General features: G+C 44.2%; 1 protein-coding gene across 2 annotated transcripts in view; it reads right to left on the bottom strand.

The window, feature by feature from the left end:
* Window positions 1–26314, bottom strand: part of LOC147710631 (F-box only protein 44-like) — a 401416-nt gene that overhangs the window by 216746 nt on the left and 158356 nt on the right. The window contains exons 6-7 of one of the 2 annotated variants that reach the window (XM_086921309.1): window positions 13055–14503; window positions 6056–6559 (exon numbers count right to left, since the gene is read on the bottom strand). The exons of the other annotated variant lie outside the window; for it this stretch is intronic. Coding sequence (XP_086777435.1) covers window positions 14264–14503 — 240 coding nt within the window. The 3' untranslated portion in view covers window positions 6056–6559; window positions 13055–14263. Of the gene's footprint in view, window positions 1–6055; window positions 6560–13054; window positions 14504–26314 lie in introns of those variants that run through there. 2 annotated transcript variants of the gene reach the window in all.

Raw genomic sequence — 26314 nt, forward strand, 5'->3', positions numbered from 1 at the left:
AGGCAAAATCATTTGCAGAGCATTTCTTTCATAACGCTGATATTAACGCCTGTGTATCTTGGATTGGGAGCTTTTGTTCAGGGGTGTGAATTTAATAAAATATCTACTTGTCCATGGGTCAGTTTGCTTCATAAATCTACTTGTCCTGTAACAAACTCCTCTTGTTCTTTTGGTGCCATGTAGTGCGGTGACAAATTATGGCAGCAACCTCATTATATAAGAGCTCTGATATAGCCTCTCTGATTATGCCAGGGCTCATACCATAGTAGTGTTTGAATACTTGCAATACCCTTATGTTGCCACGCTTCCGCAGATCTACATACTGATATTTTTGATATTTTTGGGTATTTGTAGAGCGCAAACTTTCGCTCCGGAAGGAGCATCTTGGCGCTGAGCATGCATGTAGTAGATAAGTGAAAGATGATACGTGGTGAAAAACTGGGTCTAGATGGCTGCCAGTACAGAGGTGTCTGGTTGTTGGTACACCCATGTCTTAAGGAGTTTCCTGAAGAGGCTTTCCTTTTCAATAAGTCTGAGGTTTACAGGTAAGTTGTTCCATGCCCTTGCTGCCAAAACGGTAAAAGTTTTCCCACCCCTAGTTTTGTATTTGAATCTTGGGATCGTGATGAGGTTTGTACCAGAGGATCTCAGACATCGTGAGGGGTTATACCGCGTAAAGCGATTAGCAAGGTAATGAGGCCCTGTGTTTTTCATGGATTTGAAGACAGTGAGTAGAAGTTTAAAGAGGATTCTTTTATGTAATGGCAACCAATGAAGGGAATTTAGTGCTGCTGAAGCTGATGACCTTCTGGGGAGTTTTAGGACCAATCTAGCAGCTGCATATTGTATACTCTGTAACTTTCTAAGGGTGGACTTTTTCACTCCAGCCATTAAACCATTGCAGTAATCAAGTCGGGAGAGTATTAGGGCTACCGCGATTGATTTTCTAGCTGCAATGGGGAGGAAGTCGAAGAATTTTTTAAAGGATTTAATGAGTCCAAAGCAGCGTCCAGCAGTGATCCTGACGTGGTCGTCGAAGAAAGGGATGAATCAAATTGCACGCCCAGGTTCCGTGCGGAAGAAACTGCACTGGGTGGGGCCTCTGATCCTTTGGGCCACCAGTCTTTCGGGCAGATTTTCGGTAAATCCGCGAGAGTTCGCGGATTGCGGATTTACCGAAAATCCGCAAAATCCGCGAGCGGAACGGATTTTACGCCCATGCCTAGTTGAAGGGAAAGTGACTTGCAAACACCCCGATTTTCACATGAGCAAATCGACACATGCAGATTTGCTCATGCTGAAATGCAGTTCACACATGTTTTCTAGAAGTACTATTTCTTGTCCTACTTCTGTAGATTCTTCGGAAATCACGAAAGCCGGATAGCTGCACTTAAAGCAAGGACATATACCATGGGTGCACTTTTGAGACTTACTTTAATAATTGGGCCCCTAATTTGGTCTGGTGTTGTCCGTGACCTTTTTGTGTTTATTAAAATGTTGTCTCTCTCGCTCTGTATTGGCTGGCTTCACTGAGTGACAGCATTCTGCTCTTTCACAAGGAGCATATCGGCACACAAAGTAGTTTTTTCAGTGCCAGTACCTACGGTGGCAGTGTGTGTTTTTTGAGACCAAAACCCATTTTTGCTTTTGCCAATGTTTGTTATAATGGGAGGGCCTGACAGCTCCTACACCATTAAGGTTTTACAAAAACCATGCCAAAAGAAGTCACATATTGACAAAACTAAAAAAGCTGACCACCGATTTCAGACCTACTGGCTTTGCAAGTGCTTGTTTATTTTTTGTTTCCCATAATCTTATTGAAACTGGTTACACTGATTTTCCATTATGAAATTTTTGGGAAATACTAGCATGTATCAACACATGTTACTAAATGGTACCTGAAAATTTAATCTTGCTTTCAAGCTTCTGCAAATATTTGAATCAAATCATAGAGCATTCTGGGAACATTATACATAGCCTCATATTGCTAAACTTTGAAAACGCGTGTACACATTTTTATACTGGAACCACTGTCAGCAGTGCAGTCAGAGTTTACAACATTTACTTAGAGCGCTGACCCTAATAATAAAGGCTTTCAATTAATAAACCAAAAATACAAGTTTGAACAGCATTACTATATGGACAGAAATATTACCTTAACTGCAGACAGTGCCCTTCCCTGATCCATAATGTGGTACTGCAGACTGGCAGCCATAGGGTTTGTGCTGCAGGGGTTGGGCCCACTTGTCCCAAGGACAAAAAACACATGAAAACGTGTTGCCCTTAACCCAGAACAAAATGTCCTGGGGTTAGCCTATCGTTATTCCACATCCCTGTTTTGTTACAGCAGGAGACCTGTTCAATCATGCATGATACAAGTTACCATCTCTGCTGAGTTCAAACCTGTCCCTAAACCTGCAAGTAGCCAAGTTAATGGTGCTATGAATTAAAGAAATAATTGCATGTATTCAATTCAATCTGCACAAACACCATTCTCTTATTATGCGTTTGGCATTACTCTTACAGAAATTGAGAGCAATCTATTTCAAAACTTTTTTAATGAGACACATCACAACAATTTAGTACCAATGGAGCAAAGGCAGCTGACCATGGAGACTGTACCTGGCCCATTGTTCCAAATATTAACATCAAGTATGAATATATATCAACATGTGCACACAACACAAGCACCTGTTGCCAAGGTGCATAAACCAAAAGACGGTAATTACAATGTAAAACGTAGAGATGCACCACAAAAATAACCAAAAAAGAATAAGGTTGTGATTCTTGTCTTTTTTTCTTTTCTCTCTTTCTTTTTTACATAGATTCGCACATATTAGTAAAGGTGGTCTCAATCCTTGCAACCAGCTGGAACGGAACCTACAGTATGCTGAGAAGAATGGAAGGCCACTACCACACATATGACCAGTTCAAACTCTCTGCCGCCATGAAACTGGGTGATTTGAATACAGCCCTTACAGAGTAGCAATATGTGTGAGACACCGGCATAAACCTGAGTGTTGGCGGGCTGAAGAGACATGTTGAACGGTAGAATGGCAAATTCAGCGTCTATAATCACAATGAAGATGGCTCCATCACCATCCTGGAAAGGAAGTTTCATCCCAACAATTTCAGTGTCCATAAAAAGGTCAGTGGTATCGCAGATACTTTGAGGATATTTTGGCATCCGTGGCAGTGTGCGTTCATATGATGCAGGAGAACCACTGCTTTGGCTTGTGTAACAAAAAAGGATGCAAGAAAGAATCCAGACCGGTTACTAAACAGGTGTTAGCCATAATATATACAGTAGCACAAGAAAAAAAAGACAGCATCCTGGTTGGGGGCTTTGACATTGTGTCAGTGTATTTACTTTTCAATAAGGAGGCTGCGTTATAACACACCTCTCTAAATAGCCTTTTGCTTCACCCTTTTTCTGTAGACCATGCCAGGAGACAAATTAATCCACTTCTTCCTTCCCCTACCCCTTCTCCAGCCAGGTGCAAACCACCCAAGAGAGCAATTGCCCTAGCCAAAACCTAGAAAACTGTACTGTGTTCTCAGTCATGATCCCAGACTAAGACACAATTGAGCAGATGTCTGGGAGGGCGGAGGAATCTCAGTTTGTTGTCCCACTGGCAAATTTACTCGTCAGGTGTACTTCAAACATCTACTTTAGTTATTGTTTTGTATTTGCATTTATATAGCACTTATTACCCCTGACGAGGCGTTGAAGCGCTTTTTTGGCAATGAGCACACAACACGTGTGCTGCATAAAGTGTGCGAGATAAGGGGGTCCTACAGAAAAGCACAGGACTGTGTTTAAAATGATGATAATCTGAGCTAAGGATTGAATCCATGAGAACCCCCCCCCACCTCCCTCCGGGGCTGCTTGCTGTTATGTATGATGTGTAAGGCAGATATTACTCCACTTTGACACAAAATTGTGTTGTATCAACGATGAAGCTAGTTTGTTGAGATCAAGAGCCTGTATACATTAATCTGGACCTGAGCCAGACCAGACCATGCAATTTCTTCTGCAAACTGTAAAGCTGCCGAAAGGTGCTTACGGTGTACCATACAAACCCCAGACCATGCCCCCGCCTAACTTTATAGAAGAGAGAAGCCTGCACTTGAAAGGCCATCATGACAACCACAAACGGTACACCATCTGTGTGACATCAGATCTGCCAAGTATCAAGACAAAAGCATAGGAGAATGTGAAAGATTCACTATTCAATTTAGGTATACCTTTGCGGAAAAGATGGCATTCTATATGTAAATTCAAGACTTTCCCAAAAACTTCCTATTGAAAATGCTCTGTGTCACTGATCTTATGGAGGCCAATGTAAGCATTATTCCCAATTCCAACGGCGTAAGGTTTGTGGGGTCGAGATCATCTAAAAGAAATCTCTTCTGTGAAGACCCTTCAGTAAGCTCAATAGTAAATGTTGCTCCTTCATGTGCTGTACCACTGCACCACGAGACCTACTGACGATAAGCAGCCTGAAGCAGTAGAGCCCACTTTTGGGGTGCACATCCTGTAGCACACTGACACTCTTTCATGTTCCATCCATCAGTGCCCCTTATGTTGTGAATTAGTAGTTGCATAGTTTTATTCTTTGGCATGAAGTAGACATTGAACGGGTTGGATTTTCATCCCAATGTTTTGAGTGTCGAATGTTCATTTGATATGAACAAATTGGGGATTGGGTAAAGTGGATTTTTGCACCATCACCAAAAGTAATTTGGACAGTAAGATCTCTAAGGCATGCAGTTCATTCCACAGTGCAGGCTTCTTTTTACATCTGGGAGCAAAGTGTGTTCCCGTTGATGTGGAAATATTGACAAATCAGGAACTTCCTCTGGTGGTCCTATTTCAATTCATGGTTTTCTCTGTGGTTAGTTTGTGGGTGCTGGTCGTTGCAGGCACAGTCTTACTTTTTTTTAGGTTTGGTGCACAGGTAATCACACTGCCACTCACAGCTCTCTGAGTAAGGATGAATTCCCCCATAAGTTAGAGCTAAGGTACTTCACGTTAGCTCCCTCCTCCTGCCTGACCCTCATCTACCTCGAAAAGGAACATTGTTGAAAGAACAGAGTGTTATTGATGACAGTTGTAGATCCCCAGAGCCTATGCAACACCATCTCCTCTCTTGAAGAAAGACCACTTCAAAATAGTGAAAGCAACTACTAATTTGCACAGTGGTGGATATGGAATTATAAAGAAGACATTGGGTCACACATCATTCTGGGATTTCAATTGATGAGCCAAAGACCAAGGCACTCTAAAGCCTTTGAGGCGCTGCTTTCAGGTTGCCTTTACATCTTTTAGATCTTGCTCTGGGTCATTCCACTAGCAGAAAAAAAGTAAGTGACATGTGTGAAAATATACAGAATTATAGCTGGGCAACAGTGAATAATGGACGTTTACAACTAGTGTTTCTGATTAAATCAAACAGACAATGTGAGCGGCGTTCAGGTTATCCATGATGTCACTCAGAACCCAGAGGTGAAAAATATCTATTAGTCACTTTTTACCCAACAATAAATTTATGTTATGTACGGCTCCCAGAATCATCTGCTCAAGATTTCAACTGCTAGACAGGGACAGAGGAGTAATAGGGCATCATATATAACATGTGCTTTCATCCCTTCTAAATGCAAGCTGTCACCTACCCCACTAAAACTGTGCTTTCCCCACCCCCTCCTCTCTTGACGCTGAGCAGAGAGCCAGTGCAGGGATGATGGGCTGTATGAAAGCCTGAAAGAGCAGCCAGGAATTTCATATGAAGTATTAATAATGGAAAAGGTCCCCACTGTTGCTTCGTCATAGCAGTGAAGAACCAGCTTTGTAATCGATAATTCACTGCAGTGTCCCTCTGTGACCGCCATACAGGACAAGCAGATCCTTGCTGCAGAAATGTTCTTACAGTGAATGTCCTGACCACATGGAAAAATGTGTGCGGATTATTACTATAGTTAAAACACTGCACGGTTTATTATTGTAACAGCTATTGTGCCGTTTTGAGATAACACACTGAATGACTTATTTGTATTTTTGATTTGTATTTCTTTATTTGGATTATTTGGTTCAATAGAATGCTTCATAATAGGATGCGAAAGCATGATCACAATAACAAGAAGGCACTGAGAAGGAGTGCTGAAAAAACATTATATATCACGAATAACAAGGACAGGCCTATAATGCAAGACCGAATAATCCTGACACAGTTGAGAGACGAAGCCTATTTTCATGTAATGGAGATTGACATTGTGATTGTTATATGGTGTGACTAAGGAAAAACCTTCTTCCAAATAGGGACACTAGACTGATGGTCCTGTCCTGATGAGACCCGCGGCTTAATTCCATATGGGTTAAAACGTCCACTGGATTATCCTTCCCACTCGAGTCAAGATGTTGGTGTATTCCTGTTGATGTTGTGGGTTATGACATGTGAATACACTGTGTTGTTGTGCATCGATATGAATAAATGTAAATATGTATCAATCACTGAGCACTTTGTGCACTCTGCAGCGAATACACTAGAAGGAGTAGTTTCTGTCCTGTAACTCCAGTTCTGTAGTAGGGGTATCTCTGTTATAGTCATGATCTAGTGAATAGTCCCGCCCATGTGCGTGGACCCCGGAGCAATCAAAAATGATCTCTAAGTTGTCAAAAATTGCAGACCTGCACAGACACGTAAGAGAGAATTTAAAGACGGATAATGCAGCCTATATCCACAGGCTACACTGTCCAGTACTTCTACGAGAAATTCCACCAAAAACCCACAAACAGCACAGCCTGTCCAGTGTTTTCCACAGAGAAAATCCTTCCCTTACCAGCAGAAGCCTCTGGAATGATGGAGAAAGTGGTGGACAGACAAGCCCCATAGGCTGCCATTATGTGGCTCAGAACAGGATACTGTGCCTTTAAGAGAACCTTCCAGAACTCTCTCAGTATCCCAGAATGCACAGCAGGTCCCTTTTACTTTCAGTTCTTTTTGAAGGAGTAACACGCCAGACCTGTAGCATTCCTTACATGAATATCTTTCTCCACCGAGGAGGAGGACGGGCGCTTATGACCATAACAGAGATACCCCTACTACAGAACTGGAGTTACAGGACAGAAACTACTCCTTCTGTAGTAGGGGATCTCTGTGTATAGTCATAATCTAGTGAATAGAATGGCAAGCCCATCCCCACACCAAAGCGGCGGTGGAGAAAAGAAAAATAACACCACTACTGTGCGAACAGATTTTGCAGCAAAGCCTGCCCAACCTGAGCGTCTGTCCTGGCATCAGTGTCCAGACAGTAATGCTTAGCAAAGGTATGGACCGACTTCCAAGTGGCCGCCTTGCAGATTTCTGCAATTGGAACATTACGCAGCAAAGCAGTCGTGGCAGCTTTGCCCCTGGTGGAATGAGCCTTAGGTTTACCCCCTAAGGTCTTATTAGCCTTTTGGTAACACAATTGTATACAGGACACAATCCACCTAGAGATGGACTGTCTTGAGGTAGCAAGACCGGTCCTGACTGATCCATAATTGATAAACAATTGGTCTGACCTACGAATATCTTTGGTTTTATCCAGATAAAATTTCAACACCCTCCTAACATCCAGGGAATGCAGAGACCTTTCCGCTGGAGATGAAGGATTCTGAAAAAACGTAGGTAAAGTTATGGTCTGGTTAACATGGAAATCAGAGATAACCTTTGGAAGAAATTTAGGGTGAGTACGCATAACAACCTTAGCAGCATGAAATACAGTATAAGGTTCTTGGCAACACAACGCCTGAATTTCACTCACCCTGCGGGCCGATGTGATGGCCACGAGGAACGCCGCCTTCCAGGACAGGTGCTGCAAGGAAGCCTTATGAATAGGTTCAAAAGGCTCCTTCATCAATCTGTACAGCACCACATTCAATTCCCATGAAGGCGAAGGAAACCGGACAGGAGGGAACACTTTCTTCAAGCCTTCCAAAAAATCCTTGATCACAGGGATCTGGAAGAAGGAAGTCTGTGAAGGGCATTTCCTGTAGGCAGTCAGCGCAGCAAGATGAACCTTAATGGAATGGAAATTAAGGCCAGACTGCGCCAAATGTAGAAGATACAGAAGGATGACATCTTCCTTACATGTCGTTGGATCATAGTTCTTGGACTTGCACCAGATGCAGAACCTCTTCCACTTGTAAGCATAGGAAGTCCTAGTGGAAGGTCGCTTAGCCTCCTTCAGTATGTCCATACAATCTTCTGGTAGATTCAAATGGCCATATTGCACTATCTCAGGAGCCATGCCGCCAAACTCAAAGACGAGAGGTTGGGGTGCACCATCTGCCCCCCGAACTTCGGGAGAAGGTCCGGCCGGCACGGCAGCCGTATGTGAGGAAGGAGAGCCCGGTGAAGCAGGTCCGTGAACCACCACTGCCTGGGCCATTCCGGGGCGATCAGAATCATCCGCGCCCTGGAGTGGGCCAGCTTGATTAGCACCGCCGGAATCAGGGGAATGGGTGGAAAAGCGTACAGAAAGCTGTTCGACCAGTTGATTCATAGCGCATTCCCCAGCGTCCCCTGCTGGTAGTACCTGGAGGCGAAGTCTCTGCATTTGCAGTTTTCGGCGGTGGCGAACAGATCTATGTCTGGAGTCCCCCACCTTGCGAAGACTTCTCCTAGTACTTCGTCGTTTATGACCCATTCGTGGTTTTCCTGAATCAGTCTGCTCAGTGCGTCCGCCTGAACATTCTGCACACCTGGTAGATGGGTAACCGTTATCGTCAGTCCTCTGGCCAGAAGCCAGCGCCAGATCGTCTGCGCCTCCTGAGACAGAGTGCGTGATCTCGAGCCCCCCTGCTTGTTGAGGTAATACATCATGGTCGTATTGTCCGTCTGTACAAGCAGAGAGTTGGTCTGGAAGGACGGATGAAAGGCCTTCAGCGCCAAGTGAACAGCTCTGAGTTCCAGGAAATTTGATGTGATACGTGGACTCCGTCGGGGACCACATTCCTTGTATCTGTAAATCTCCGGAGTGCGCCCCCAGCCGTGGAGAGACGCATCCGTCACGTTAGTCTGCGTGGGAATGTCCTTGTGGAAGGGAACCCCTCTGAGGAGATTCTCAGCTGAACACCACCACTTCAGAGACAAAAGAGCATGCAGAGACAGTCGTATCTTGTCGTCCCAAGACCCTTTTCTCTGATCCCACTGATCCTCCAAGCACTCCTGCAATGGTCTCATGTGCAGCCGTGCGTGTGGCGTGAGGAAGATACAAGAGGCCATCGACCCCAGTAGAGAAGACACCGTCCTCACTGTTGTAGATGGAGCGGCCACAAGAGCCTGAGACCTCCAAAGGAGTGATAATCGTCTCTCTTCCGAAGGAGACACGCTTGCTGACAGCGTATTGATGGAGGCTCCCAAGTACTGTATGCACTGGACCGGAGTCGTGACAGACTTGGACATGCTGATGTGCAACCCCAGTTTGTTCAAGAGAACACACGCCTGCTGGAAGTGCACTTGAGCTTCAGAGAATGAGGAGGCCTTGATCAACCAATCATCCAGGTATGGGTAGACGAACACCTTGTTCTTCCTCAGGTGTGCCGCTACCACTGCCATGCACTTCGAGAATGTTCTGGGCAAAGACTTCAGCCCGAATGGCAGTACTGTGTACTGATAATGATTGGCGCCAACTTGGAATCGCAGGAACTTCCTGTGTTTCTGTGCAATGGGCACATGGAAGTAAGCATCCTGTAGGTCTATAGCACATAGCCAGTCTCCCTGTTGCAGCTGAGGATAAATCTGATGCAACGACAGCATGCGAAATTTCTCTCTGCGAATCCACTTGTTTGCTTGTAGCAAATCCAGAATGGGCCTAAACTCGTTCTTGTCCTTCTTGCGAACCAGAAAGAACCGTGAGTACAGACCTCTTCCCCTTTGAGACAGAGGTACGTCTTCTATCGCCCTTTTCCTCAACAGGGTATCGGCCTCCGCCTGGAGCTCGCGCAGCTGAAACTGCAAGCTGACCGGTGGAATTGCTGGAGGCGGACTGGTGAACCGAAGACTGTATCCATTGAAAACAATATTCAGCACCCAATTGTCCTGAGTAATTTTTCTCCACTCTGCCAGAAAAAATTGAACGCTTCCCCCCACCGGAGTGGGTAAGGGATGCAGGGGAAGTAACCGCTCAGGGCCTAGACCCGGCCGGGCCTTTGTTCGCTGCTGCGGACTGCTCGCCGCCTCTGCCCTTCTGGCGCTTCTGGAAGGGCCTCCGGAACTGCTGCTGCTGTTGTTGCTGCTGTCCCGAAGCCTGTCCTCACCCTCTGCCTTACGACCCGAACCATCTCTGGAAAGGGCGGTAGGTCTTCTTCTCCTTGGGCTTTTCCAACCCGACAGCCGTCAGGGTCTCGGCCTCCGCTTTCATGCGGGCCATCTCGTCGTCCGCATGCTTGCCAAACAGGGTTTCCCACGAGAAAGGTAGGTTGGCCACCCGCTGTTGAGCCTCTGGTTTGAGAGATGTAAGGCGAAGCCAAGCGTGGCGCCGTTGGTGGATACCATGGTAGTACCCATGCGCCGCCAGAAGAGACACATCAGCAGCCGCGCTGATGAGTTGGTTATACACCAACATCCCCTCATTCAGAATCTCCTGAAAGTCCTCTTTCTTCTCTCGAGGAAGGAGCTCAGCGAATTGCTGGAGGGACTCCCATAGGGCCCGATCGTATCGCCCTAGCAACGCCGCGGCACTGGCCGCCTTCATTGTGGTAGATGCTGTCCCACAGACCTTCCTGCCAGCCGAGTCTATCCAGCGGCTCTCCTTATCAGGAGGCAGTGTAGACGACGGGGTGGTGGCATGCTGCTTCCTAGCCGCTGTCACTATGACCGAGTCCGGTGTCGGATCCATCCCAAGAAAGGTCCTGGTACTAGAGGCAGCAACGGTCGAGACATGTGTTTTCTATGTAGCGTCTCAAAAATCACGGACGTCGTGGGCGTAGGCACCGTCACAGTGATGCCCAACTTGGCCGCACCCCTCAGCAGAACGTCTTGGAAAGAGACGATGTCGTCTACAGGCGACACCCTCGTTCCCGGGGATTCCGACAAAGTCGGCGAGTACTCCCTGGTCTCATAAGAGTTTGTGTGGGATCTGGACCGGCGCCTCCTATGGCGTCGTCTTGATCATGTCGACGACCGGTGACGACTACGCGATCTCCCCCTGCGGTCGGAGCGAGAACGCGATCTCCTCGGCTTCGGACGCTCCACCGGCCTCACAGGAGCAGGAGACTTCGGACTGACCGGGCTCCTCAGCTGAGGAGTCCCCTTAGGCGGCGTCGGGTACCATGGCAGTGAAGCCGTCCTCGGCGGAACCACCGGCGGTCCAGAAGAAGGCAGCAGAGGATGCAAATGAGGAGGGGGCGGTGGAAGCTGAGGCGGAGTAGGATTCCGCGGCGGGGGATCCTTGGGCAACGGAGGAGGAGGGGTAGGTGTCCTCGGCTTAGGAGGTGTATATACCTCGGAGGACACAGAGCCCTGTGACTCCCTTCTCTTCTTAGGCGGAGGCGATGGCGAGGCAGAGCTTGTCGGCCCACGTCTGCGCGTCCCAGCGGACCGCCTGGCGTCCGAACTCCTTCTGCGCTTCTTTTTTGGCGTTGAAGAATGCCGCCTCAACAGCGACCGACGTTCCCTCGACGTCGTACGCCCTCGTCTCGACGGCAAACACCTCCGTCTCGATGGCGAACGTCTCCGTCTCGACGGCGAACGCCTCCTCGTCGGCGAACGCCTCCTCGACGGCGAACGCCTCTTCGACATCCTCCTCGACACCAAGGATCCCCTCGACGCAGACCTCCTCCTCTTCGCCGATGGCGAACGGTGGTGTCGCCTCAACGGCGAGCGCCGACGCCGGGCCTCTCGACGTCGATGACTCGACGACGACGGCGGTCTAGTCAGGTCCCTCGACGCCGAACGTCGACGTCGCCTCGATCCAGAGCCCTGGGGAGACGGGGAACAGACTGCAGTCATCCCTCTTGATGCCGTCGTCGGTGCTATTGACGCCGGCGGAGAACATGGACGTTTGCTGGTCATCCTGCCCCTGGAGAGCCCTCCAGAGGCCTCAGCATGGGCAGATGAAGTATGCCCAGACCCACCTTGTGCCTTCAGTCTTCTATCTTCCAGGCCCTGGAGCCTGATCTTCATCCTGTCTCTCAGGGTCCTGCCGGAGAAGGACTGGCAAATGTCACACTCCTCCGGAACATGAGAAGAGGGAAGGCAGATGATGCACACCTCATGTGGGTCCGACTTGGCCTTCTTCCTTGGGCATTTGTCAAACAAAGCAGGCATTGTGACAAATAAAAGAGTGCTGAAAGACACACACAAGAAAGAATGCACCAAAGTACTTCAAATGAAAGCACTCAAACTCTTGAAAAATGAAAACACTTTGTAAAGAAACCCTAGAAAGGGAGAGCTCAATGCTCCAGGGTCCTGCTAGCAGGAGCCGGAAAAAAGAACTGAAAGTAAAAGGGACCTGCTGTGCATTCTGGGATACTGAGAGAGTACTGGAAGGTTCTCTTAAAGGCACAGTATCCTGTTCTGAGCCACATAATGGCAGCCTATGGGGCTTGTCTGTCCACCACTTTCTCTATCATTCCAGAGGCCTCTGCTGGTAGGGGAAGGATTTTCTCTGTGGAAAACACTGGTCAGGCTGTGCTGTTTGTGGGTTTTGGGTGGAATTTCTAGTTGAAGTACTGGACAGTGTAGCCTGTGGATATAGGCTGCATTATCTGTCTTTAACACCATCACTGCTGCAGCAATTCCCCCTCTGTGCTCAGAGGCTTTGAAATCCATTGTTCATGACGAGCTCAGCTCGTCATAAGCACAGCTCCACTGTGCCTCATGACGAGCTGAGCTCGTCATGAGCATCGAAGGGGTTAAATTCTCTCTTAAGTGTCTGTGCAGGTCTGCAATTTTTGACGACTGAAGAGATTATTTTTGATTGCTCCGGGGTCCACGCACATGGGCGGGATTATTCACTAGATTATGACTATACACAGAGATCCCCTACTACAGAATTTGATATATGCTGTTCAATGTTGATGAATAATACATTGCAGTTTGCAAACTGTAGTGGGCCTTGTGAATCATTTAATAGTACACTACTATACCCAGGAAAACGGTTGTTTGGGGTAGATTTCTGGGTAAATTTGACCCACAGAACTATTGTGTTTGTTCTAGAAAATAAAACTGTACAGTACATAAAACACTGAAGAACAGGAGTTGTTTGGCAGTGTGGTTGTTTGTGACTACCAAACAATAGACCACCACAATAAAAAAAAGAAAGAATTATTTTGCCTACAGAAATATGTTCATGATAACTTTTTTTAATTAAACTGTGCTATATTTCACACTTGTTCCATTTCCTGGTGTGTGTGCTTTTTTTTAAACAAATGTTACTAATACCTAATTTAATGGTCCTCAATTTACCGATCTCAGTAGGATGGAAGGCCGGATAGGCCTTGCTAGGATTCGAACACAAGCCCTTCAGTTCACTGCAGATGTCAGCAGATTATCGTATCACAGATCATTTCGTTGGACCAGCAGAAAATCTCAGCATCAAGTCTTTGTCCCATCAGTGCTCAAGTTGGAGTTAGAACAATAATTTGACCCTGCCCACTAGTTGGGAGATGAGTTCCTATTGCTTTTTATAGCCTATATTTTTACATTGTACTGGGTTAACAGTGTTAGTAGAGGTAGTGGCTGTATATTTATTTGGTAAGGTAGTTCAAGTTAAATTCTAAAAGGAATGCAATGAAAAATGAAGACAGGGCATGGCAGTCAAGAGGTTGTTAGTCAGTGAAGGGCATTGAGCGAGGTTTGTGCAGCCTAATGGGCGCTGAGTCAGTGTTTAGTTTTATAAATCAGGCTTCAGCTTTGAGGCATTAAACAAATCATATGATTTGCTGAACAGACAGTACAAGAATCTGAGCAGGTTAAAACGGAAACGAATAGAAATTTCTAAAATCATAAAGAGAAAAACGGATATTTGCTGATATTGTCAATAAAAACCCAGAGAGCTGGCAGCCCTCTATACCAGTGCTTTCTTTTCTGGAAATGTGTCAGCAAAATAAATACATATGATCTCCGCCAATCCTATCCAGGGAGAAAATGTGTCATCTGCATGAACCCAAGGACCAGAAGAGTGGTCCCCGCCTTCCGTAAAGTTGTGGTCTTCTCCTCTGTGGTCGCACTGTGCATAGAAGAGATCCTTTCCAAACCTCTCTCTTTACTGTCCATTAGGACCCGGTGGCTCGATCACCAGGCTTCTGCAGGTCACTCGCACCCCGTACTAGCCTGCCTAAAACTGGGTGTCTCGTCCACTGTGTTGAAACTTTAACACTCGGCGGCTCGATCACCAGGCTGCTGCAGGTCACTCGCACCCCGTACCAGCCTGCCCACCACTGGGTGTCTTGTCCACCGTGTTGAAACTTTATGTACCGCACGCCGGGTCCGTACTTCCGGAAGGTGTGAGACATCTGAAAATCAAGCAGCAGGACAACACCAAGTGAAAGAGGGTTCTACAAGTGAAACAATGGCTCTTTTTTTATTGAAATTTTGTTCAGGCATATATATAACATTGGTACATTTACATGTTAACACTACACAGCATTGTTCCGAGTTTCATTATAATAATTTTGAAACACCAATACTGAATAAAAATCAGGTTCACTGCTCCAGTGCATTTTGTCCTTTTGGAGGTAAAAAGGTACATCTGTATAATACATTATCACAATTCTCACAGTTAAATTGACTGGAACATAACAATGTCAGGTGTGGGCTAAATAAACATATCGATTCTAGGCTCATTAAATGGGGAAGGGAAGGGTGGCTATGATTGACCTTATCACTTGTTTCGAGCTAAGCAGACCCATATATGTGAGGGACATTTGTGCAAAGTGGTGAGTGTTTAGGCGGGTATTGGGGCGATCTGGACGGGGAGACAACTGGCACTGGACTAGTGTCATCCGGGAAGTCGAAATCATGTCCTCTGAGCCAGGTGTTGAAAGGTTCCTATATGTCCTTCGGGCGAGATGCTGTCAGCATAAGGTCCCAGAATGCTGCCAGCTGCTCCTGACAGTAAACAATATCTTGCACCCATGCAGCCATTCAGGGGGCTCTAGGGGCACCCCAGTGTATGGCCAGTCTGCACTTTGCGAGTGGTAGCATCATGGCTACCAAACAGCGTTTCTCAGGTGAGATTTCCCCCACATAACCCAGCAGTGCCACCAGTAGGGTATATTCCAGCAACACACCAGTGACAGCTTGAATAGTATCACACACCTCTTTCCAAAATTCAGCAATGGGTGGGCAACTCCACGCAACATGCAGAAAGGCAGCTGCTTCACATTTGCATTTCCACGCAGCGCGAATCAGGACGTAACCCCAGTTTGTGTAACTGCCTGGTGGTGCGATACATCCTATGTATGAATATGAAATGGATAAGTCTCAGCTTATAGCTCGGGGATAAATATCTCAGCTGTGAGCAACAAAATAATCATTGCTTGTCTGAGGGCTGTTCTTCTAGGTCATTTCTCCATTGTGTTAGTGCCTTGGGGGCAACCCAAGAGGTGTTTGTTTGTGTGAGGTTGTACAATTTAGTAATTAATCTACGAGGTGATGGTGTAGTTAATAGATGTTCTAGCGGCTTAATTTTGTCAGGGGGGCTGGGAAAGTCGAGTGCATTGTCTTGCAAGTGGCTCGGAGTTGGAAATATAGGAATAAGTTCAGGAGTGGAATTTGAGTGTCTTCCTGTTGTTGTGGCTGATCTAAAAAGGTGTCCTGTGGGTACAGGTCCCCTAATGTAGAAATGCCCATGCTGCGTGCCCGTGCTATGGAACCCTTATCATTAAGGAAGGGAAAATGAGAGTGGTGTGCAACCGAAGTGGAGGGCGCGTAAAGTAATGGTGTCCCGACACCTTTCCTTAAACCTTCCCAGGCCCAACGCAAGGTCTCAACTGTATTTATTTTGTTTGCTGATCTGTGATATGGGGTGTGTTACTGCTACAACGCATCTTTTACAACGTAATGCTGTTACAACGCAGCTATTACATCGCAAATACCATTACAATGCATGCCATTACAACGCATGGCATTACATAGCAGATGCTATTACAACGCATACCATTACATCGTAAGTATTGGTAAGTATTTAATTTTTTTTAAAATTTTATTTAATATTTTATAATTGATTTAATTATTATTAATTATAAAAAAATATTTATTTCGTTTTTAAATATTATAAATTAAATATATTAATTTAAGTATTTTTTAAAATAAGTAAGAGTATAGGAGTATATGTTTTGGGGTACTGATGTATATGTTTTGGGGTTTTTGGGTATTTTTTGGTTTTAGGGCAGTGTTTGGGTTTTGGGGTACAGGGGTGTTTTTAGGTTTTAGGGCAGTGTTTGGGTTTTGGGGTACAGGGGTGTTTTTAGGTTTTAGGGCAGTGTTTGGGTTTTGGGGTACAGGGGTGTTTTTAGGTTTTAGGGCAGGGTTTGGGTTTTGGGGTACAGGGGTGTTTTTAGGTTTTAGGGCAGGGTTTGGGTTTTGGGGTACAGGGGTGTTTTTAGGTTTTAGGGCAGGGTTTGGGTTTTGGGGTACAGGGGTGTTTTTAGGTTTTTGGGCAGGGTTTGAGTTTTGGGGTACAGGGGTGTTTTTAGGTTTTAGGGCAGTGTTTGGGTTTTGGGGTACAGGGGTGTTTTTAGGTTTTAGGGCAGGGTTTGGGTTTTGGGGTACAGGGGTGTTTTTAGGTTTTAGGGTAGTGTTTGGGTTTTGGGGTACAGGGGTGTTTTTAGGTTTTAGGGTAGTGTTTGGGTTTTGGGGTACAGGGGTGTTTTTAGGTTTTAGAGCAGGGTTTGGGTTTTGGGGTACAGGGGTTTTTTTAGGTTTTAGGGCAGGGTTTGGGTTTTGGGGTACAGGGGTGTTTTTAGGTTTTAGGGCAGGGTTTGGGTTTTGGGGTACAGGGGTGTTTTTAGGTTTTAGGGCAGGGTTTGGGTTTTGGGGTACAGGGGTGTTTTTATGTTTTAGGGCTGGGTTTGTTTTTGGGGGTACAGGGGTATTACGACTTTATATAAATTAAATTAATTAAATTAATTTTATTTAATTTAATTACATTTATAACTATATTTACAATTATTAATTTAATTGTATTAATAAACGATTATAATTAAATTATATTATTTAAAAATGTTTAATTGATTAAATTCTTTTAATTATATAAAATATAATTATATTATGTATTATTTATAATTTAATTAAATTATAATTATCTTTATTGTAATTAATTACATTATATTATTTACTATTTATAAATTTTTTATATTTAATTAATTATATTATTTTAAATATATTAAATTATTATCAATTTTAATATTAATTAAATTACTATAATTAAATTAATTACTGTTTTAAAAATGTTATATTATTTTTATTATTTTAAATTAATTTAATTAACTTTATTACATTTTTTTTAAAAAAAAGATATACTTACCTATACTTACGATGTAATGCCATGCGTTGTAAAAGTATCTGCTATGTAATGCCATGCGTTGTAATGGCATGCATTGTAATGGTATTTGCGATGTAAAAATCGCGTTGTAACGGAACGCGTTGTAATACATCGCGTTGTACTGACACCAATCCGTGATATGGTTTATAGACAGCTACATGTAGAGGGGTGGGATCAGCTACATCTCTTTCAATGGCCGCTGGAATGGGATGGGATGTACCCAAAAGTGAAGGAATTGAGCTTGCACACACAGTGCATAGAGTTTGGAGTCAGGTGCACCCATTCCACCCCCGGATAGTGGGCGTGTTAGCAGGTCCCAGCTCAGGCTACGTCGTTTACGAGCTCAAATTAAGGCAATTACAATAGAGCGTAGGGAATTTAAAAAAGCCTTGGTTGAAGGTATGCATATATTAACAAATAGGTATAAAAAGTTAGGAAGAACTATCATCTTGGTGATAGCAATTCTGCCAGCCAGTGACAAAGGCAGGGCAGCTTAAAGTTTTGACTTGCATTCCACCCAGTCCAGTAACTTGCCAGAGGTCATTCTCCATATTTCCTGCAAGTCTCTGCTCAACCACACACCTAGGTACTTAACAGCACCATCAGCTCATTTAAGCGGGAATTCCAAGTTGGTTTCCAGCGGGGCATCAGTCAGCGGCAAAATAGAGGAGTTTGACCAGTTAATCTGTATGCCAGTCATCTCTCTATAACGAAGGACTTCTTTCAGCACGGGGTTAAGGTTTTCATCTGGTTTGTGACTATATACTGTTTTGTCATTTGCATACATTGATATTATAAGACTCCTGTCTGTGAATCCCAGACCCCGTGTGGTGTGGTGCTGACGAATTCTGGCTTCTAGGGGCTCCATTGCCACTGCGAACAGCAGTGGTGAAGCTGGCATTCCTGCCTAGTTCTACGAGTTATATAGAATGGTTCCGATACTAGATTATTTGCTCTGAGTCGGGCTGTGGGTGTACTATTGGACAGGCTTATTAGTTTGATAAAACTGGGACTAAATCCCAATCTAGTTAGAAAAGTAGACAAGAAAGGCCACTCCAAGGAATCAAACGCCTTTGTTGCATCAACTAACACTGCTACGGCAGGTAATCGGGGGTCAATTTGGTGTACCGTAGTGAAGAATGTGTGTAGATTGTAGGCTGTTGACCTACCCGGGATGAATCCTGATTGGTCTGGCCTGGCAATGAGCAGTAATAGCGGCTGTAGTCTATTAGCTATTGGTTTGGCTAGGATCTTTGCGTCTACATTGATTAAAGACAGGGGTCTATATGAGTCAAATAGATTAGATGCCTTGTCTGTTTTAAACTTGCTGACTCACACATAGTCGGCGGGAGGATTCCTATCTCTAGCAACTCCTGAGAAACATCAAACAGCCTAGGTGTCAGTTCCTCAGCATAAATCTTATAAAATTGGGTAGTCAGGCCATTTAGCCCCAGCGCTTTTTCGCCAGGTAAGCTGCTAATAACTTGTGTGATGTCTTCTATTGAAAAAGCTTCGTCCAGGTAAGCTTTGCAGGCGTCACTCAACCAGAGTAGTTCAATTGATTCTAAATATTCACCAAGGTCGGGTGGGGTGTACTCTACGTTGCCGTATATAATGTGAAATTATATTTAGTGAAATATTTGTGTAGCCTCTTGACCTCTGATGGGGAAGTGTCCTCGTCCAAAACTCGGCTATAAAGGAAGGAGAAGTGCGCTGGCTGAGTGCTTTAGCAAGAGTATTGCCAGGCCTATCGCCCTCCCCATAACTGCATGCTCTTGAATGCTTCCCTAAGAATCGGGTCTCCCTATCTGCCTCTTCTTCAAAATCTGAAATTTTCCCCCTGAGGGTGGCCAGGTGCATAGGTTCTCTAGTCTGGAAGAACAATTGTTCCGTGGATTTGATTTCTTGCTCAAGTTTTACTATGGGAGACAGAATGGAAGTCAACGCCCCTGATGTTTGTAAATGCAAACCCCTCGAATCACTACCTTGAACGCCTCCCATAGCGTAGAGGAGGAGTCCACCGAACCTTCATTAGTGGAGAAATATTGTGTAATGTCAGTTCTAATCTCTTCTCTGAATGCGGTATCAAAGAGTGCATGTGGTGGCTAGCGCCAGCTGAATGCGTAGGGTAATGTTTGTGGTAGCTTCCAGTGTAGCACCACTGGGGCGTGGTCGGATAGGGTGCATGCGAGGTGTAGTGTGTCTATGGTCCAGGACGCAATATTGCATGTGACTAGCCAGTAGTCTATCCTGGACCATGCATTATGGTGCAAAGTGGTACATGTTCCCTCCCTCACGGTTGGGTTCCTGCTGCAACAGTAACGTAGAGTGAGAAGAAGCTCCCCTCACGAAGATGTGCGCTCAGTGACGTGTGGAACCGATTGTTCCTTTAAGTTTCAAAACTGGTTGTAATCCAAACAATACTCCACTTTTTGTAGTAGTTCAAACGTTTATTTTCATATTCCAAACATTCATAATATTCATCTTATGATGTTTTCATCATTTTCCCAATCTTCCGAAAACCCAATGCATTTCGGGTCAAACCAAAAGGACCCTTCCTCAGGGTTCTATAAGGAAATCATACAGGACCAGGTTAGTTACCTGCGGTATAACTTGCATGTTCACAGTAACATGTATGAACTCACCAAAAGCAAGCTTAAGATTGTCTGACAGCGTGAAAATCGGGATATACGGTGGCTGAGATAGAGTCAGTAATCACCGAAATACACTGTGAGTTCACCGCACTACTCCGTGCAAACACTAAACATCAGTATGACGCAGCAGAACATACCAGTTGGAAGTGAAATACACTCGATAACATGCCGCAACCTAAAAGCATAATTTTAAACTTACTTAAAGACTGGGAACACAGCGTCTCCGTAAACGCCTCGGGAGCCATGTTAAACTACCTCACTGAACATTTAACCAATAGCGCACCAGGAACTTTGCATGTGACGCGGGTCACATGACATGAGTATATCGGCTTCACCGAAAGCAAACTAGCTGGAATGCGAACAACTTGGGTTTGAATAAAGTTCAAAGTACGGCTGCCATAACAACATCATACCAAATAGAGAATGAATAAACATATGCATGCAAACAGCGCGAAATGCGTCGTAATCACAGTGAAACCAACATCAAAATAATAAAATAAATAAAAATGAATAAAGCGGAGAATGCAAAAATTGTACATTTTCATCACGAACACTCGTTGTCAAAACATAACAAGATCGATAATACCAGCAATATGTTGCACATCGCAAACAATTTTAAGTTGCACAATTCGCATTGCAGTGAATAAAATCAACAAGTCACATTATCATAATGCTCAATAAAGGACCCTGGGTAAAGAGCAGTCCATCTGCCAATGCTATACATAATCAATAGTTTTATAAGAAGCAAGTATATTCAATCCTGTCATTCATCCCAACCGGTTGGAGGGAGTTAAGCTTCTTAATCCAAAAGAACTCTGCCTGTAATCTTTGTTTACTGGGATCCATGTCGCGGCGTTGTTTAACCACCTCTAGAATCGTACATCTCAATTGTGAGATTTGGTGACATGCCTCCATCCAATGATTAGCCACAGTAGATTTTGTATTTGAAAGTATGATGTTACTTTTGTGCTCTGTAATTTGCACTTTTAGTTTCCGTTCAGTTTGACCCACGTATACTTTGCCACAAGGGCACTTTATCGCATATATGATGTTCTTAGTGCCGCATGTGGCTGAATGCTGTAATTCAATTTGATATCCTTTAGTGGGATGAGTAAACTGGTTGCCTAATAGCATATTACCGCAGTGAACGCAGTTTTGACATCTAGACATTCCTTTGTGTGATATTTTTTCTTTGCTAGGATTGTTCAAAATTTCTTTTAAGTTACGTGATCTTTTGAATGCAAACGTGATTCTCTCACTGTATAACTCTTTCAAGTCAGGTTCTCCTGAAATTAATGACCAATGTTGGTTTAAAATTCGCTTGATTCGTACTGCTTCCGTAGAATATTTTAACACACATACAGTTTTAGTCGTATTTACTGGAACTTTTGCTTCAAGTAACGTTTTCCTGGATTTTGCTTTGACTTTATCTAAGGATTCCTTCAAAATCGTTTCTGGATAACCCTAGTGCGGTATTTCTGAGTTTGTGTCTCAAACGATGTGTGTAAATCAGATTCATGAGTGGTTATACATTTTAGTCTGGTAAATTGAGATGTAGGTAGATGCTTTTTGAGTGTCTCAGGGTGAAAGCTTTGGAATAGTAAACACGAATTTCGGTCAGTTTGTTTTATGTGCACTTTGGTGCTCAAATTGTTGTTACATAATGTGACTTTGAGATCTAGAAAAGCTATAGATGACTCCTCTATGGTGTGTGTGAATTTAATCCTCTCATTGTGCGTGTTTAACACTTCAATGTTATGTTCCAATTCTGCCTTTTCCCCTTTCCAAATCAGGAATATATCGTCTATATAGCGCTTAAACAACATTAAGCCGCTTGTCCAGATGGGATTGTTCAAAATGTGATCGCATTCAAATTTGTGCATATAAATATTGGCTTATGAGGGCACCCCCCCAAAGCCCATGGATGTTCCATTACACTGATTGAAAAATTTTCCTTGGCACTCAAAATAACTGTAGAATAAAGCAAATTGCATCAGTTCCAGAATAAATACTTGTTGTGATTCATCCATATCACTCTGTAGTAAGCTCCATTCCAGTGCTTCAATCCCCTCACTATGCGGTATCGATGTATATAAAGATATTACATCTATAGTGCATAACAAATAGGTGGAACCTTCTTCATATTGAATGGAATTCAATAGTTTCAGAAAAGCCGTTGTGTCCTTGATGTAGGTGACGCATTTTTGTACGATGGGCTGTAAAAATTTGTCTACAAATTTTCCTATCGGTTCCGAGATGGAGCCACAGGCCGAGACGATAGGACTAAATGGAGGATTAACAGGATCCTTATGAATTTTCGGCAACATATACAGTTGCGGTCTTCTGGGATATTTCACTTCAAAAATCTTTTGGTTTTGTCACTAATCCAGTTCATTTCCTTTGCGTGATCAATGATTTTCTGTAGAATAGATTGATATTCTTGTGTGGGGTCTTGTTCCAGAGGTAAATAAATGTTTACATTGGCAACATGATTATTCACACTGTTGATATAAAAGTCAGTGTCCATAACGATAAGGGCACCTCCCTTATCGGCCTTTTGAAATGGTAAATTTTTACCAAGACTGAGATATTTTAACGTCTTCCACTCTTTGATAGATAAATTAGTTTTGGTTGGTTTGGAAAATGGAATTCTCTGCACAGACCTTTCAAAGGCTTCAATGGTCTTATGGGATATTGGAGCACAAAATGTGCTTTTTGGCTTGAAATCCTTGTCCCAACTGTCTTCACTAACTACTGTGGGAGTATCCTTAAAAAAGAACCTCAATTTTAAAGACCAAAAAAATGTAAACAAAGCAATTTCAGTTTTCCCCCAAGGATGATCTGTAGGTTGGGACAAATGTCGTACCCTTATTTAACAGTTTTTCTTGTGCAGGAGTCAATAAGGTTGAAGAAATGTTAATGATTAAGTTGCCTTCGCCATGTGGCTCTTTATACAAAACGAGTGCACAGGGATAATACAGATTGGGTTCCTGCTGCGCCAGATATCTGTAAGACTGTGCTCAAGCATAATATTATTTAGTTTTATGGTTGCCTTGATTTGTGAGTTGCGAGCGGCACAGACTCTATCCCAGTCATTGTTTAGAGTGACATTGAAGTCCCCTCCCCAAAAGAATTGTGTCTCCTCCCAGTGCCGCTATCTTAGCCCATACAGTGAGAAAGAATTGTGGGTCATCCACATTTGGGCCATATATTGCCACTAAGGTGACCTTAGTTGTCATAAGGGTACCTGTTAAGATGATATACCTTCGCTCATGGTCTATCTGTATATGTGTGGTTGACCAACCAAGGCCACACCTGATCAATATCGAGACTCCCCATGCGTAATTAGAGTATGAGGTCGTATGAAGTCGAGTGTATCTCCCCCCAATATCTATTCTTTAGTTTAGGGTCAGAGTCGTAGTTCAGATGAGTTTCTTCGAGGAAGCATACGTCTATGCGGTGCATACTTAAATATGTGTGTATCAACCCTGCTTTCTTAAAATCATTAAGCCCACAGACGTTCCAAGTGAGGAATTTGGTCTGTCATTTCTCAGAAAATAAGGTGTATGTTATGTGTACCTCTAAGATAAGCGTAACAATAGAACACCATAAATTAAAAAATATACAGTATTACCGTATTTTACACTTAGTGAAAAATAGAAGCTAAAATAATCCTTAGGAGAAACCAAGGTACTTTTCACTTCATGTATATGCTGTGCAGTTAAGGACCATGCGCCTGAATATACTATGTTATACCCCCCACCCACATCAACCTCCCAATTAGGTTTTGACTTATGGCTTGTTGTACACTGTTTTGAAACTGGATCGCATGTCCAGCAAGATAGCGAGTATGTCTTCCTCCTGTTGTTCCATGTGTTCTTTGGAACCTTGGGCAGTGTCCTGCTCAAGGGCCAGCATCATTTGTCCGGGTTAGGCGTTTGTTTTCAAAAGGAAGCTTCGCCTGTTTGGGGTCTGTCTTCCCCATTGTAACGGTAGTTGTATATACAGAAGATAGTAATGGAAGGCTTAGACGAAGTGGGTCCAATACAGGATAACAGCACTACTACAGTGTTCTCTCTTATATTTGTGTGGCTCAGACTGCTGTATCTACTGCATTAGCTGTGTATTGTGCAGGGTTTAGTATGGTCCCAGGCCTGTGTCGCAATAGAGTGTGCATTGCGTGCCTTAATGGGGGGGAGAACCTGCAACCATACCAATTATCATCAGAGCAGGCTCGGAACGTGTGGCACTCGTGTTCCCAAATCGGTCCCCGCGCCCATCACTTGAGCGCGGGATGCGTGAGAGGGGAGGCAGAGGCCCACTCAGTTCCCTCACTCACCCAGGTGTCTAATTTAGCACCGCAGCACATCAGTGGTTCAGCGCAATCGGGAGCTGCCGTGGCTCGGGCCTAACTACAACGCCTACCACAAAAGCGGCCCCCACGGTCTGGTATACTAGATGGGGTCCAAGCCTGTGCAGCAGGAGCGCGCCCGGCCCGCACCGCCCCAAACTCCCTGCCCACACTCATCGCACCTCACTGGAGTGTCTGGTCTCCTCTTCTCTCAGGTCAGCTCGTCCGATGCGTCCAGCAGTGTGAAACAAGGGCTCTTAACATAAATGCTGGGTTATTTACAAGTTGTTCCCCCATCCTTATTCCCCTCTCTCAAATCGGAAATTTGTATCACACATTACCTCTCACCCCCACCAGACCCACAACCACCTGTACCTTCTTTTCTCCATAAACTCTTCTCCACTCCTTTTACTCACCTCTTATCTCCTCTTTCTTAACACCTTACTCCCCCCTTTGCACCTCAATCTTGGCCTTCAGTTCTCTGAATCCCACTTTACCCTACCCACCATTCGTCCTGACTCTCATCTCTCATCCTTATCAATCAGCTCTCCTTCTCAGCTTGTCCCTTCTCCGTCTTTCCAAAAACAGTTGCTCTATATCTCTAATTCCCCCGTTTTTTCTGTAGCATCATAATCTATCCGTCTACAATGCATTTGGACACACTGCACTCCTATTCATGGTAAACCTCTACTATCCCTATTTCAGGAACATTCAATCATTCACTCTGTATTGCCTCTGCCCCCTCCTCATACTGTTGCCTTAACTCAATATCTGTCCAGCCCTCTATAATATCCATCAGCCGACATCTAGCTCACAGGCATCCTCATCAATGCAGGATTCATCAGTAAGAAACAGTACCACAAGAACTTTCAGCTAATTAATGTAATTGCCTTGACCTCATCTTCGTCACAGCATCATGACTAGGAGATGACTCTCCCCATAGAGGGTTTCCCTGATAAATACAAAATCCTCACTTGTAACTGCACAGTGTTCTCAGATGCAAGTTATTCCTAGAAAGATGCTCCATAGCTAGATGTTTCATCCTGCTGAGCTACGTACATCCTCTGTTAACTCAACTTTTCTCATCATGGCGTTATGGATTCATCAATGATATTTCAGATTTTTATCTTTTTTGCTGTGCTAACAGACATTTCTTACATGATTTGCCATTTTATTTCTGGTGTCATCCAACTGGGTTTCAAGCATTATGTTAAGTTGTGGAGTTCTTGAATCGGACAATGAGGTCAACGATGGGTGTTAGCTAATGGTGGAACTGCTGGACTGTGATCCTTTGTTTATTAAGTAAGGAATAGGTTCCATTTTTTTCAATGAACATATAGTTGTTTTTTTTTTAAAGAATATTGGCAGTGGACGTCATTGGGGGAGAAGAGAAACAGAGGATAAAATATGGCAGGAAAAGGCACATATTGCTTAAGGTGTGTATCCAGCTTTTTGGGGAGGGTCAGAGATCAATAATAAGATTCAGAGATTGCAGAGTGGATAGCAGGCTGCTAGCAAAACACAATCCAGGCTTCTCAGAGGATAAATTTAGGTTTTGCACTACGTACACAGAGGTTAGGAAGTTTTAATGATTCTGAGACATTCTATGCAGCGTTAGGCAAATGCAGCACTTGGTGGCGCAGTTTTGTATGCAGAAGTTATGATGAGAACAACAGTGTAATGGGAACATTTGGCAAGAAGGGATTTGCATTCATGAGTAGCAAATTCTAGAGTAACATCTGTAGGTAAGGAATTTCTATGAATGACAGCTATC

Source organism: Lissotriton vulgaris, chromosome 5, assembly GCF_964263255.1.
Source record: "Lissotriton vulgaris chromosome 5, aLisVul1.2, whole genome shotgun sequence".
NCBI classification, from domain to species: domain Eukaryota; kingdom Metazoa; phylum Chordata; class Amphibia; order Caudata; family Salamandridae; genus Lissotriton; species Lissotriton vulgaris.